The following is a 15026-nucleotide window of genomic DNA, read 5'->3' as shown; positions in this document are numbered from 1 at the left end:
AGTTGAGGTTTGGTTGGTGCTGTTGTATGATTGTTTGGGTTTTAATGCACCCAGAGAACTATTACTGTTGTATGCATAGCTTACAGTGACAATTAAGGCATTCTGTTTCTGAATGAATAGATATATAAATATTACAAGTGCTATTATACAAAGGCAGGGTAAAGTGCAAAGAAATGTATAAAAGTTGAATATGAATATAGATATGGCAACCATTTGTTTGTTGTTATTATTACTGGTGGGGCCAAAGCAAGGAACTTTAACCTCATGAGTCCAAGATTCTTAGCTCTATTTAACTATTCTTTATTCTTATTTATCCAGATTTGATATCTCTTGATCAGGAAACTTTAATTTACAGGACAGTTTTTTGATAGTTTGAGCCGGTTGATTTGTTTTGTACAAATGAAGCAAAATACATTTATATTTCCCAAAATGAGGTATCATACAGCAAAGACATAAATATTGATAGCCTGCCCTGTTCTTTAGTAATTTTATATACATTTTTTGTGTGTCTTACCGTAGTAAAACATTTTGAAACTTAAGCCTATTAAATAAACACAAGTGTGCAAGTTGTTTTTTATTTTAGCATGGAAGTTTGAATTTCTCTAATGTTACTAATTCACACAAAAGATATTACACACACTGAGGACATGACCTAAAGGATATGTCCTCAGTGGTATTTCAACAAGCAATGTCCTTATTGCACTATCTACTCTGAGTTGTTCAGAATTAGAAAATGATCAACATGCGCACATCTCTGTTGCACAACCCAATTCGGAACAAAGGACAACGATAAATGCGGTTATGCTCCATAGCAAACACTCATGCAGCGTAGACTTGCACAACCCAAGGGCAAGGTCTACACTGGTAATCAGAGAAAATTCAAATTTGAAATAGCTGCACGGCCTGCTTCGCCAACAAAAGCTTCAAACAAGAGTCCAAATATCTCACTGATTCTACAAAGAAATTATCGTCAACTAGTGGGCTTTATGATCAACATGACTTTGTGTTTTCAGGTGTAAATATGTCTACTGTGATGTCAGTGTTGAGAATTCTGCTGTAGAACAAACTGTATCTCTCCTGATACAACTCAGAGGCACACTTTCTTTTTAGCCTCTGTTCATTCTCTGGTGACATTTACGAGGCCTCGGTAAAAACAAATATGTCCAGGTGGACCAAAGATTTTAATAGTGCACAATTTAAAGAGAACCAACAGGTTTGAGTGTAAACATTATGGTTGAAATGAACAGTTGCCAATGTTGGACTTGGACATTCACTGCAAAGTGCAAGTCCAACGTTGGCTCACTGCAAGTGTCTCTCAACTGTTGAGAGAAAAAAATAAAAGTCGTATAGAACCATCAAGGTGACCTTTCAGATCGTTCTTATTGTTTTGAAAAATAAGTAGAAATGCTCTTCGCTATATAGATGATAATTTATCTCCATCTTCAGCGGGTCTTCTTTAATATCTTGAAACTGACTGGCGACGTGCTTTAACTCTGAAGGTCTTAAGGCGGAAGTGACGCGGTATGGTGGAGCTACAATGGTTTGTTGTTGTTCTTCTGTGTGAAACTTAAGTCTCTCTCTTCCGACCATGGACTGCTGCCTGGTATCCGCACTTTGCTGGTTCATAGGCCTGTTTCTACTCATCCACCTGTTGGCTTTTGTGTTCGGGGATGCAGACTTCACGCTGCTGTGGGCCAGTGTGACAGGAAACAGTCCTGGTGAGCGCAACCTTTTAACTTGGTTTATTATTTACATACAGGGAATGGAGCTGGTTTTGGAATCACAGTGAGTGATAACAGTCTATTGTCGTATATATATATAATAGAATAGACGCACGTTACATGGACAGATATAAACAGTAAGTAGCCATTTAGCTAGTACAGCTATGAGCTCTAAGGTCAGAGTTAGTGGTATTCACTTACAAAATGATTATTACGTTTGTGTTAAGGTGTGATATCATATCATGTATGATATATACTTTAAACTTTTGTGTAATCACACACACATATATATATTCAACATTTATATTGTATACATATTGTATACTGTGCCTGCATATTGAATATAGGCATGCATATTTATGATATATAGATAGATAAGATTGTATCTGTATACACTTTTTATTAAATAAATGTGGAGTAAAAACAGAAATGTTTTCTCTTAAACGCAGATGAATTTAAATTAAACATAGCACTTGAGGTTATTTCCAACAAGCCGTGACAGTGAGCCAGTGTAACATTGAACAAAATAACTGTTTGTTTCTTTGTGAAATGCTGACAGTTGTGTTTTGTGTTAACCAGAGACCAAGTTGAAAGGCCTGGTGGCGTGGATCACTGGAGCTTCCAGTGGTATTGGAGAGGAGCTGGCCCACCAGTTGGCAAAGTGTGGATCACGACTCATCCTGTCTGCACGACGAGAGGAGGAGCTGAACAGGGTGAAACGTTGCTGTTTAGGTGAGAGAAGTTGTTTTTTTTGGCAAGTTAGTGAAGGATCAGTGTAAAAATAAACTGACAAATACTTCATTACACTTAAGGTAGAATATTTTAGATTTTTAGTGATTTTCTTGTTTCTTACTATTAATCTTTGTTCTCAGACCAATAGTAAACTCTCCAATGGTTTTGAGATTTCACCTGTTTCATTCAGTGTCTAACCTATTTATGACTGAATTTACCTCATCATTTATTCTTTAAGAAAACTCCGGCCTCCAGGATGAAGATATTCTCGTTCTTCCACTTGATTTGTTGGAGAGGACATCGCATGAGGAAAAAGCAAAAGCCGCAATTCAACACTTTGGACACGTAAGGCCACTTCAGTTGCTCTTTTGTTGTAGAAAAATCTATTTGAATTTTCAACAAGAACATTTCTGCTGGATTTGGGTGGTTTTCCGTTACATAATAGACATATTGCATAAAGTCTTTACTTCACCTTGATGTTCTCTTTTCGTAATCCATCTTCAAATCATGCCATTTTCTGGTCTATGGTCTCTTTGCTTTTTCAGATTGACATCCTAATCAACAATGGCGGCCGAAGCCAGCGCTCCCTGTGCATAGACACCAGTGTTGACGTGTACCAGGGCTTGATGGAGCTCAACTTCCTGGGCACGGTCTCCATCACCAAGCAGGTGCTGCCTGAGATGACACGGCGAGGAACTGGGAGCATTGTGACCGTCAGCAGTGTGGCTGGCCTCGCTGGGGTTCCCCTGTCAACTGGATACTCTGCCAGCAAACATGCTCTTCAGGTGAGGGGAACGAAAATGACAGTGTGGTTTGTGTTTGGGCTTTGACTGTTTCACAGGGGAGCATGTCTGGTTCATCTGGATCTGTCATACTGTGTAATACCTCAGTCTATAATGCAAGTGACGACATGTATGAATGAACACTCTTGTTGATATTAACTTTATTGTCCACAGGGTTTTTTTAATTCCCTTCGAACTGAACTGTCTGACTATCCAAACATACTCATCAGCTCAGTGTGTCCCGGGCCTGTGCAGTCACAGATTGTCCAAAATGCCTTCACAGAGGAGCTGAACAAGGTACTGCTCCTCATTTCGTAACACAAAATAATCCAGTATCTTAGCCATGTTTGATCTGTTTGATGTGACAGAAGCTATTGCAGGTGTTTGGTCTCAGTAAAAACTGAATTTCTTCCATTACATAAGCCTCTGGCCGTAGCTGGTAAGCAGGAACACAAGATGCCGACAAGTCGCTGTGTGCGTTTAATGCTGGTGGGAATTGCCAACGGGGTCAAGGAAATGTGGATCGCACAGCAGCCCTTCCTCCTGTTTTACTACCTCTGGCAGTACACCCCCACATTGGCCTGGTTCATGACTGACATGATGGGCAGGAAAAGGGTGCAGAATTTCAAAGCTGGTGTGGTAGGTACATAATAAATAACTGTTAATAAATCTACATGTACAATATTACTATGATGCAAATCAAGTGGTTTACCTGGTATAAAACTTAGGGAAAACAAATATATCCATTTTTTCTGACAGCTACCAAGTCTTTCTGTTTATTTGTTAGTCAGCATAATTACGCAAAAACTACGAATTTCTACAAAACTGATGGAAACAGGATTTAGGTAAAAAAAAAAGGACCTATTCAATATTAAAGTGGATTTTTCCACCTTCTTTAAATCTGAAAGTCTGTGTTATTTGACATTTTTTCTAATTTCCCAGGGTCATTATTTAGAGGACTGATATCTTTTGTGGGTAATTTTGAGTGCCTTGATTTAATTTAAAGCTGGTGTTGGTAATCCTGGAACAGCTAACAAGAGCAGGCTACACAAAAAATGCAACGGATACATGGCATTCTCGTCAAAGCTACCCCCCCAGAACACATGAACCTGCACATCCTAATAACTGCTAGAAGACAACTTTTACGTGACTCGCTCGCTATTTCAAGTGTTTCAGAAACATATTAGCAACCCTACCTTTAAGGGGACTGTTATGTCTTGGCGGAGCTGTGCCCTCCACTGAGTGAAATTCTAGGGTCTTTAGTTTTTTTGGGCAAGAAAGCAAATAAATGCATCTCCCAAACTGTAAAACTATCGCTTAAAAGTTGGGTGGAGGGATGCTGGGAGTCTGTAGGTCATTAAACTCCATATACTTGAAAGATTTGTACATTTGTTCCATTTTGTGAAGCCACGTGATCAAAAAGTCCTTGGAACAGATTTGATCAGCCAAACAAATCATTCCCTGCACCACTGAAACATAATTTTCTATATCCAAGATGCAGGTCCATAAACGGTCATCAGTTAAAAAGGCTTCACTTTACTCAGGAGCCGTCAAAAAGAGCTCACATCTGACAGGATTAGTTTGTGGTTCCTGTGTGCCCGGCCTTGCTGCTGTGTCCTGTAAGATTGACCTTCATCCATTTAAACCTGGACGGGGGATCCTCACAGTGTGAATGCACTGAAAGCACTTGAATACAGCAGAGCGTGGCAGACACAAAGCAGAGCTGTCTCTTAGCAGCTGGGGGGCCTCAGCTGCTGCTGACCTTGCTTGGGTCTAAAGGGAAGACGGTGGCTAGGGTGTGACAGTGAACAAGAGGACTCCCCCCTGGTGTTGACTGACAGACTGACCAGTGTGTATGGTGGCCTCTGCTGGACAGTGAGAGCTGAGGGCCATGGAGAAAGGTCATTTTCCAACCGGCTAGACTTCTGAGCGTCACATGCTTTTGCTTCAGTAGGACAAAAACAAAAGTGCGGTGTGGAGTCCACCTAAGAAACGAAAGGGTCAAGCCCCTGATCACCACACATATCACCAAGTAAAACATAGCATTGCACGAGAGCAAACAGCGCAACAGTCCCATTATGAAACCACATTTTTATTCACTAGATAACTGTCATTAATATCAGTCACTCTAAACAGGACTTATTTTTCCCATCAAGATCCATGAAATATTCTCTGATAAATCGAGGACAATGTTGAAAACTAAAACCCCACCCCCTGATCTGGATCTGCAGCTAAATGTAACTGGTTATTCCCTGACCCATACTTCATCCTTCCACCAAATTTGGTGGTGATCCGTCCAGGAGTCTTTGCCTAATCCTGCTAACCAACAGACAGACAAAACTAAAACACGGCCATAACCTCCTTGTTGGAAGAAATAAAGAAGACATTTTGATTTCATTCACAAACACCAGTGCTAACAGTTACTTCTTTTTTTTGCAGGATGCAGACTCTGGATACTTTAGTAAACCCAAGAGGTCCTGATTGTCATAGTGAAGTGGAAACGTGTTTAATGCATGTTTGACTGATGTGTTCTCCTGCTCAGTTTTAGGGTTTTGTTATCATTTGGGCAGGAACCAAGGGAACTAGTAAATCTTGTATTTATATATCGAAATAATGTGTATGTAACCGAATAACCATATGTAAGAATGACACATTTTGTCTGTTTGAATGGCCAATAAAAGTCAGTTTTGATTGTTTTCAGCCTCTGCCAAGCTGTTTTATTATAAGTATATACAGTTAAACATATAAAAAACAACAATATGTACAAGAAACTGGACATTTTCATAGAATTCTTCATTCTAGACTGTAAACAAGTGAATTGTAAACAAAACAAGAGCACTAAACACCTTACACATACAGCAAGACATACCCAAGGCACATCCTTGATATTTTTTAACAAAACTTTCCCTGTCCCTTTTTTTGTGGAACGAGGAAGGTAAATCACCTGAAAACTGAAATCTAAAAAGTACAATAAAACCAGAGGTATTCCACAGGTGTCTCTCAGAGGAGGGGGTGGGTCATTTTGAAACTTCTTCACAACCATTAACATGAAAAAAAACACAAAAACTGATGTGCTTCAGTGGAAACCTGTCAATGATCAAAACTTTCAAGATACAAATGTTTGAAGGGAGTTTTTCTTAATTTGCGCTTCTGTGAACTCGTCCACATCGTCAGTTAAAATCTAGTCACAAGATTTTGTAACAGGGGAACATTGGTGACGCCACGGCTTCTTCCTCTGTGGTTCAGGAAGTGAAGCACCAAACATTTTTTTTATTAAAGTTGAAAAACAACTACGTTTCCCACACAGACATCACTCTTCTGAACTCAGGAGTCAACAGTTTTATAAGTAAAACTCTAAAACCATTTGAATTCTTCTCTTGATTTTGTAATAGTTTCGACATAAACTTCCTAATAATCATTACCTTTGGAAATAGAGGTCTTGCTGTGAGACTGACTGAGAAGCAGCTCCTTCCCACTTCACGGTTGTTCTTATGTTCAGAGGCAGGGGAAGTGGAGGGGGGCTGAAGAGTAAATGGGATACCCTAAAGGGGGATCGGCTGCCTGAACAGTTAAGTTTCTGAGCATGAAGGGGTGAGCCTGGATGCTGTAACGCTCCTCGTCGTCATTGGTGGCATACAGGAGCTCCCAGGAAAGGTTTGCCCACTGGCCTCGTACCCCCTCTCCGTTCAGACGGCCCACCTGCACCAGCTGTTCCTGCAGGGACAGGACTCGTCCTGTGTAAGTACCCTGTGGACATGGAATAGGAAATTGTAAATGGTCTGTATTTATATAGAGTTTTTTTAGTCTTGATGAGTACTCACACAGCACTTTACAGAACAGTTTAGCTATTTATCCATTCACACACACATTCACACAGTGCATCACGTTCTCTGTCACACACCACTCACACACTGCTGGGACTGCAGTCAGGGGCTATTTGGGGAGTCACTGTCTTGCCCAAGAACACATCGGCATGCAAAGTGCAAGAGCACGGGATTGAACCACCAAACCACGACACTCTGGTTAATGGACAAGCCGCTATTACTCCTGAGCCACAGCCAACCACACATGGACATACACATGCAAAAACATAAATACAAACAAATGTAAAAACATTTTTCACTGAGATGGCCTCTGAATAGGTAGGGATCTCAACAAGTGTATTATACTATGTATGTTGATAATATACATTTTCCAGCTGAAATTGAATGTGAAGAAGGGCTTGTCTGTGTAATCACCATAGCTAGGTCATGTCCTAGAGAGAATAGGAAGGGTTTCTCCTGAAGGACACTGTCATGCCAGCCTTTTTCTGTCACCAGGCCAATGTACCAATCCCTTTCATATTCCTCCAAGGTGCTGAACAATTCATCCAGGGACTCCATGGGCCCCAAGCTCGCCTGATCAAACAGCAGCTTGAAACTGAACCTGAAAGCAGATACAAACAGGCAGAATTTATGAAATATGGTCCCAGTGATCATTACCGAAAACATTAACTTAATATGCATTTTACCTGAAAGCCTGAAGAGAGAGCTGATAAAGCTCTTTACTTGAAGAGAGCCACTCCAGTCCTTCTGTCCATGGCACATCTCCACAGTAGAGCCTGTAGACGTAACTGGGACTGGTGAAGGCTGACTCTGCCCCCAGTGAGATGAGACAGGAGAGTGCAACTTGAGCGTGCAGTTCTTTCAAAGCTTCATCCTCCTTCAGGGCTTTGGTCATGTCCTCTGAGCTCTCGCCCTGCACAGCAGGCCCGAAGCGCCCCAGGGTAAACCGGAACCAGTCCTCTGGAAACAAAGGCCTGAGCTGCAGCAGGCGGGATGGTAGCAGCGGTGCAGTCCTCCACCCTGTCGGTAGGTTGAAAACCTCTGACTGAGGGCAGCTGAAGTTCAGATGAGGGACTGAGTTGGGCCTCTCTCTGAACACCTCTGTGTTCCGGCCTCTATCCACAGCTGGCATCCCAATGCCCAGTCCCAGAGGCTGCAGAGGCTGCAAGGCAGAGAGAGCCATGTTTTCAAAGAGACTGTCCATCTCCACAGAGCCCGGCAGAGACACCCCTGTCTGTAGCACCGTGAGTCCAGGCTGAGCTTCTGCAGTCACTAAAGCCACAGTCCGCCTGGCCTGTTGAGGTCCAAATAAATCGTCCTCATCTGACCAATCACCAAGGGAGGTCAGGCTGGAGCTGTCTTGTCTAAACCTGAGAGAAGATACGTTTGATTCCACCACCACAGCCTCAGGTGGTTGGCTGCAGGTAGTGTGGGCCAGCTGAGAAGACTGGGACTTCCTGCCTCCAAGCCCTGGCCCGTCGTCGCTGCTCCACAGGAACCCTTTGTGCTTCTGAACACAGTATCGAAGGAGCAACCAGACCAACACTTTGAGAAAGTCATCTTGAAGTTTCCTCAAGTTGTCATGAGAATCAATGATGCCAGAGAGCACATTCCGGGCGTCGGAGTAGACTCGAACTGCGAGGGCGGCACAAGGGGTGAGGGCGTTCCCCCAGTGCAGGTTAAATCCCTGAGTGAAGCCGAGCCTCTCGGGCCGCTCAAAAGCCGCCTCGAACACCTCATCCACCCTCCGGGCCTCCACTGTGTGACAAGATGTCTCCTGCAGCTCCAGACCCTGTACCAAAATACATCACATTATTTGATCTTCTTGTAAATGGCTAAACTGATGCTTAATAAAAAAAAAAGCTGCTTTCAGACATGCAGTGTACTCCGGATAATCTCCTGACATTCTCCGGTCAGTGTCAGAGTCAGAGGCGCTGGAAATTCTCCTGAGATTCTATTGTATAATATGATATATAATGTATGTGTGAGCTCAGGGGAGCCTCGCCAGAGTTCTCTGTGTTGTTGTGAACACACTGACCAGAGGATGAAAGACAAATTCCAGAGAAAACCCCGGACTCAATTGTGCGGGAATTCTCCGGAGTACACATCTATAAATGGCTAAAGAGCAAGATACAGTACCTTAATGTTGACTGTACAGTAGCCGTATCCTCTCTCCAGGATCATTATCCAAACCATACGGTCCTGAAAGCGGCCGAGGAAATGAGACCCCGGGGCTAAAGAACCTACAGACGGGGAGAAAAATAATCAGTCATCCATGTGTCTAACATGCTGGAGATGCGATTTGTAAATTGAGGGCAATGAAGAAGGGAACACACAACATATACATCATGCAACAAACGGCCAGTCTCGCCGCGCATCCCTTTCATTTTGCATCAGCCGTGCGTCCCTCTGCTGACTATGTGGATCACATGGCTGCTGGATGAGCTGCGGAAAGACATGTACCATCGCAGTAGTACAGGAAGGTCATGATACTATTTTAACTGGTTGACTGCACAGAGATCTAAATATTAAATCTCTTCCTGGCCTTAGCTTTCCATTAGTCTCTATAACTTCACTCCTTTTATACAATGTGAGCTTTTCATTTTCGGAAGGAGAAGACAGTGGACAGATGTTCATTTCAACCCAGATGAAAACCAGTGGCAAGGTGATGGGAGATGTTTTTTTGGAGTAGTTGAGTAGTGCCTGCTTGGCTCAAGGATAATGTTATGTCCCATCATGACATCTCAGATAAAACCCAGCCGCTACCTCATGATGGGAAGTGACACGCTGGGCAGACTCCCTTCCTGGTCACTGCTCCCCAGCCCCCAGTGCGAGTGAAGCAAAAGAACACTACAAACCGCCATCGTTAGAATGCCAGTATCAACTTAACAGGCGCTTATTTTGAATTATACATAACAGCTATAGCACCCCGAGCACAAAAAAAAAAACAGTAAGACGGAGTGATGACATCACCTCAGTGGTTTTGTTCAGTTTGAACTCATCAGTCCATAAATAATGATTCTCTACTTGCACTGTTTTTTTTTCTCCTGCCCCCTCCTGATCGAGCGCAGGACAAAATCCTAGCAGCAGCTCCGTTTGCCCTAAGAGTATTATGCGGTTAATGGTGTGGAAACATTTGGATGTAATGAATACAGATCAGAGCTTTTTTTTTTTGGGTCACTTCACAGAAGCTCAACTGGATCATGCGAGCTCGCATTACTGCCAGCAACTCCGAAGAGCTGCTCGCAACAAAACTCCTCTTGCTATTAAACCATATGAGGTGATGCTTCAGTGCTCTCTGATCTGCATACAGACCCAACTTGACCCATGGGAGAGGTCGGTCACTGCGATCATAGCACAAGTAAAAACACACTGAAGTAAAAAAAATACATAAAAAACACTAACTTGTGTGTATAAAAAGTTTAAGCCACACTGAATGATATATATTTTATTTAAAGTTTAGTTCATGAGCCAATTAATCCAATTGAATAGCTAATTAGGAAATTATGTTTTCATCTGGACTTTTTTGTTTGTTAGTTACCAGAATTCCGCAAAAATTACACGACAGATAAAGAGGAAACTTGGAGGAAGGACCAGGTACGGTACGGGGAAGAACCCATTACACTTGAAGCCGATACAGAGGCAGATCCAGGATTTTTCACTTTCTTCAACAAAAGTACGGCGTTTTTCGGCATATTCATTAATTTCTCAGAGAAAAATTTGATTGAAAAGATTGACATATTTAGGGTGTTGTTATCAATGAGTGTGTACATTTTGGTGTGGATGCAAAAAAAAAAAAAAGATCAAGTGGATTTAAATGTGGTTTCAGAAAGGGACTTTTGGGTCAGGAGGTATGCGCTGTACTGAGTGCTATTCTGGTTAATTTAATGTAATGACCAATTCCAAATATTTTGATTAATATTAATATAGGCTAAAAAAAATAATTATTAAGTATGCCTGTACAATGTGCACTAAAATATAATATTCAGACATTTACAAATCTAACAAATGCTAAAATAGTAGACACCATTTACTTGTAACATTTGAAAAGGATTAAAAAATGTCAGTCACAAAAGACCGGAGCGATTTCAAACATGCACAACTAACCCAGTGACCCTCTCGCAAAGGCTGTCCTCAGAGCTGAGGCCAGACTACCGCTCATCTGCTGGTAGAAGATAGAGTCCGTGCAAGGACAGGCCGTACCCACAGGCCCTGGCCAACTGCGCTGAGGCCTTGGGAAGCCCACCAGGAAGATGGGCAGGGTGAAGAGGGGCAGCAGAGGGGCAGAGAGCAGGGCAGAGAGCGCCACCACTGCCAGCAGCAGCGGGCACAGAGAGGCGTTCAGAGCCAAGAGAGTTCCGGCCGACTGGCGCCGCTGCTTCTTCTCAGTCCAAGACGTCACCAACACAGTCAGGGTGAACTTAAGCTTGGCCAGGAACTGGGTCAGTCTGTCAATCACAAGGCCCACCTGAATCACAAACACAGAGGCAAACACATGGAGTATGTTTAATTGATTTGTGTGCTTCAATAACTAATTTCTGTATTTTTGTTGTATTTCCCATATTTTACTGTATTGACTGAAACACATTTCAATCTTACTATATCGACCTGAGTAAAAAGCATAATAAAAATCGTAAATGAATTAACATTTCTCTAGTGAGTGATAACAAAAACTGAACTCAAATTCCAGAGTTTGAGATCTTTGTTTTGGAATACATTAAATTGGACCAGTGTATTGTTAAGTTTTTTTTTTAAACACAGTTCTAAATTTAGCTTAGGGAAGAAGTATTAAAACAGGGGTAAAGATGCGATCAATACCCCCATATCATCATATTTAAATTTAGAAAATGTTTATAACCATTAGGTTCCAAATTGTAAGGACTAATATTCTTATAGTTCAGAAATTAAGTATCTCATGAACTGTCAACAGGTCAGTGAGATCCTTCATTTCACAGCTCTAGATGTGTAAGCATTGTGTGAGTCAGATTTAAGGCTGTGCATATGTTATAATGTAAAGGGAAGAAGCAGTAAGGGACAAATCCATGTCAATCTCACCAGAAGAAGCTGAACTCCAGTTCCCAGGTTGTCCCACCCTGGCAGCACTTTGTTTCCAGCTGCTAGCCGCACCAGGACCACCACCACCATTTGGAGCAGAGCGTCTTCTGAGCTCTGCCACAACTGCACAGAGGCACAAAAGGAACAAAACTTTAGTGAAATTTATCACACAGGAAATAATCACATCTGATAGTATACAAAAAGTGAAGACAAAAGGACATGTGGTGTCTGGGGTTACTACAAGAATAACTTTATAGTAGTAGATATTTTGTGCATGTTTTGTCCACGCTGATAGTTAAGGCCGTCAGAGAGAGTGAACGTATTCGTACCACTCTGAAGGCTCGTGCGAATCCCACACTGAGGGACGCCCTGTGGAGCAGCTGCAGAGATTTGTCCATAGACAGGAAAGCAACCATGGCAAACGGAGACACTATCAAGTGAAACACAGAAAATACAGGGTCAAAAACACATTCACATACAGAGCACTGGTGTTTTCACACCTGAGAATTATGTTAGGATTGGAATCTCAGACTTAAAATACACCAAGCTCACCAAGGTAAAGAAGGACTCTTCTGATTGCTGCAGCGATGTATAATCCTCTGTTCCTCTGCTTAAAAGTCTGTACACTGGACATCCCCTTTGGGTACAGAGGATTGAGGAAGACTCCTCCAAATACATAGGCCCCCTGGATCTCTCTGAGAGCCCAGCAGAGGCAGAAGAGTATGAGGAGTAGGTAGCTGACAAGAGCCTGGGGTCCTGTGACCAAGCTCTGGGACTGAGCTGAACCGAGGAAGTGATGTAACAGCCCGGCCTCTGCCATTGCCACCAGTAGCAGGCTCAAATATAGCAGCAGCTCCCTCCAGCCCAGATTCCAGCCAAAAGAACTGGGAGGAGGAGGTGGCGACCCCCCTCTGTGAAGTCCACGGTCGCCGAAGGCTGCCCGGGGCCCCCGGCAGAGGGTGCCGACCTGGCTGAGGTCCAAGCTCAGCAAAAATCCCGCAGAGATGGAGAAGAGAACCACACCCAGTGTTGATGGGATGAAGTAATTACACACAGCTACGCTGGCAGATACACCAAACATCAGCAGCAGCCTGTGGGACAGCACACACATTTAATATGGAAACCAACAGACTAAAAGCTTTACATTTGCACACATACAATATATAGTATTACATATATGTAATGATGAATGCAAAGTAGAGGAGACTTCATCTTAAAACACAGGCACATAACTGTGGTTTTGATGACAAATGTATTTTTTTCTTTGTTGTGGCTTTATGCTTCCAGATTTTTTACTTGAATTTTCTTGCTCTCAGCACGGCCAGGAAAAAAGCTTTTCTTAATACCAGTGGAACACTCAAATTTAGCTTGAAGCTTATTGCTCTTGTTTATACCTGAGGTTGCTAGACATGGGGGAGCCTCCAAAGCCAAGCACGAGCGCCTGCTCCATGCCCCAGAGGAGCAGGGCATCCAGGGGAGGCAGTATACCCAGAGCCCACAGCAGAGGTAGGAAGAGGAACAGCACATGGAGAACCTGACTGGCGAGATGGAGCTCAGGTGCAGAGCCTGAGAATCTGAGTCACAGCAGGATATAGAGATTTATTATTACAGCAAGAATGATGTGAAATAAAATTGTATTTTCTCAGTTAATCAGACAACTTTGTTGCTTTTGCTCACCTGTCAGCAAGGTCCACAGCGATGAAAATAAAAATGTACAGGGGCCGGGTGAGCGGGGTAACTTCATAGGTGTCCTGTGCGTGGAAAGTGGCCGTCTCAGTGGCCGTATTTACAATGAGGGAATACTCAGCTATACACAATGTCACCCAACTCAGTACAAAGACTACCAGGGACACACCAATGCTGCTGTAGAGAGCAGTCAGTCTGCCAAGGAACACGTACCATGTTCCAAAGCCACAGAGCAACCCAGCTAGGACTGAATGCAACACTACATTCAGCCCAAACCTCTTCCCGGGAGCGATGAATCGGACCGTCTCCGGGCTGACACAGTGGGTGAATTCCACCTCCTCTTCATCTACCAGGATGTTTGGCGCACCGAGTCTTTCCACCGTGCCACTTCTGTGAGCTGCGTACAACGCCAGGGCCTGGACACCCGCTGCAGCCCCGAACATGAGCATACCAGAGAGCACGGCGGCATGGAGCTCCTGAAGCAGCTGCAGCTGGCAGAGCAGAGTGCCAACACCTCCAAAGAGCCATGGCGTCAAGAACAAGACTGCCTGGTTGACGTAGACATATGGCGGGGCGCAGTAACCCAACTTGAAGCGTGGACCCCCCAACAATGTCTGGGGGAAGCGCTTCCAGAAGAACTCTTGCTTATACTCATTAAGAAGGGGCACATCTGGCCCCATTCTGACCATTCCCAAAGGGGCAGAGGGTCATCTCCACGCCGCCGAAGGAGGGTTTCCATTCATCGTCCCAGACACAAGGACGCTGCCTGCAATGAATTACACTTGCAGTTAGGTCATGTTTAAGAGTAGGCTTAAAACTTCCTTTTCGCTAAAGCTTTTAGTTAGTGCTGGCTCAGGTCGTCTTAGATCAGCTCCTTAGTTATGCTGCTACGAACTTAGATTGACACATGAGCTTCCCTTTCCTCCTCTCCCTCCTCATCACATTAATATCTCATCAATACATCCCTGGAGTGCTCATGCTTTATAGTTACAGATCCAGGATAGCGGATGTGGCTACATCATGGAACTGTGGTGGCTGATCATGGATGGTGATTACGACTAGATTGCTGAGATATACAGCATGGTACTACTATAATACTACTATCACTGACAATACCGCTATCATTACAATTGTAACAGCTGCTCTCTTCATCTCTGCCAGGTATTTTATTATGTATAAACATTGATGAACCCCCCATATATATAAGACACTGTACTTTCTCATGA

General features: G+C 43.2%; 2 protein-coding genes across 2 annotated transcripts; one reads left to right on the top strand and one right to left on the bottom strand.

Annotated features, from left to right (window-relative positions):
• Nucleotides 1–1526: 1526 nt before the first annotated feature.
• dhrs7 (dehydrogenase/reductase (SDR family) member 7) lies at nt 1527–5931 on the top strand. Its single transcript, XM_061082549.1, has 7 exons — nt 1527–1718; nt 2301–2453; nt 2692–2798; nt 2999–3238; nt 3410–3532; nt 3659–3874; nt 5675–5931. Exons 1-7 carry the CDS (start codon nt 1589–1591, stop codon nt 5714–5716), a joined length of 1011 nt encoding a protein of 336 aa, XP_060938532.1. The 5' UTR covers nt 1527–1588; the 3' UTR covers nt 5717–5931.
• Nucleotides 5911–14693, bottom strand: pcnx4 (pecanex 4). Its single transcript, XM_061082548.1, has 10 exons — nt 13792–14693; nt 13509–13688; nt 12667–13205; nt 12444–12544; nt 12115–12237; nt 11167–11527; nt 9199–9302; nt 7746–8851; nt 7474–7660; nt 5911–6982 (listed from the first exon to the last, which is right to left on the bottom strand). The coding sequence occupies exons 1-10, from the start codon at nt 14487–14489 to the stop codon at nt 6731–6733; spliced, it is 3651 nt and encodes a 1216-aa protein (XP_060938531.1). The 5' UTR covers nt 14490–14693; the 3' UTR covers nt 5911–6730.
• Nucleotides 14694–15026: the final 333 nt, after the last annotated feature.

This window comes from Limanda limanda, chromosome 12 (genome assembly GCF_963576545.1).
Source record: "Limanda limanda chromosome 12, fLimLim1.1, whole genome shotgun sequence".
NCBI classification, from domain to species: Eukaryota; Metazoa; Chordata; class Actinopteri; order Pleuronectiformes; family Pleuronectidae; genus Limanda; species Limanda limanda.
The sequence above is the reverse complement of the archived record's forward strand: the minus strand, read 5'-3'. Positions and strand labels throughout refer to the sequence as shown.

Bases quoted from the DNA above. Each gene is read 5' to 3' on its own strand.
- dhrs7 (XM_061082549.1), top strand. From the start codon at position 1,589: ATGGACTGCTGCCTGGTATCCGCACTTTGCTGGTTCATAGGCCTGTTT. The intron at 2,799-2,998 runs GTAAGGCCACTT...TTGCTTTTTCAG, and splicing joins CAATTCAACACTTTGGACAC to ATTGACATCCTAATCAACAA. The intron at 3,533-3,658 runs GTACTGCTCCTC...CCATTACATAAG, and splicing joins TCACAGAGGAGCTGAACAAG to CCTCTGGCCGTAGCTGGTAA.
- pcnx4 (XM_061082548.1), bottom strand. From the start codon at position 14,489: ATGGTCAGAATGGGGCCAGATGTGCCCCTTCTTAATGAGTATAAGCAA. The intron at 12,545-12,666 runs GTGAGCTTGGTG...TTCACTTGATAG, and splicing joins AAGAGTCCTTCTTTACCTTG to TGTCTCCGTTTGCCATGGTT. The intron at 11,528-12,114 runs GTGAGATTGACA...TTTGTGATTCAG, and splicing joins CTGGAGTTCAGCTTCTTCTG to GTGGGCCTTGTGATTGACAG.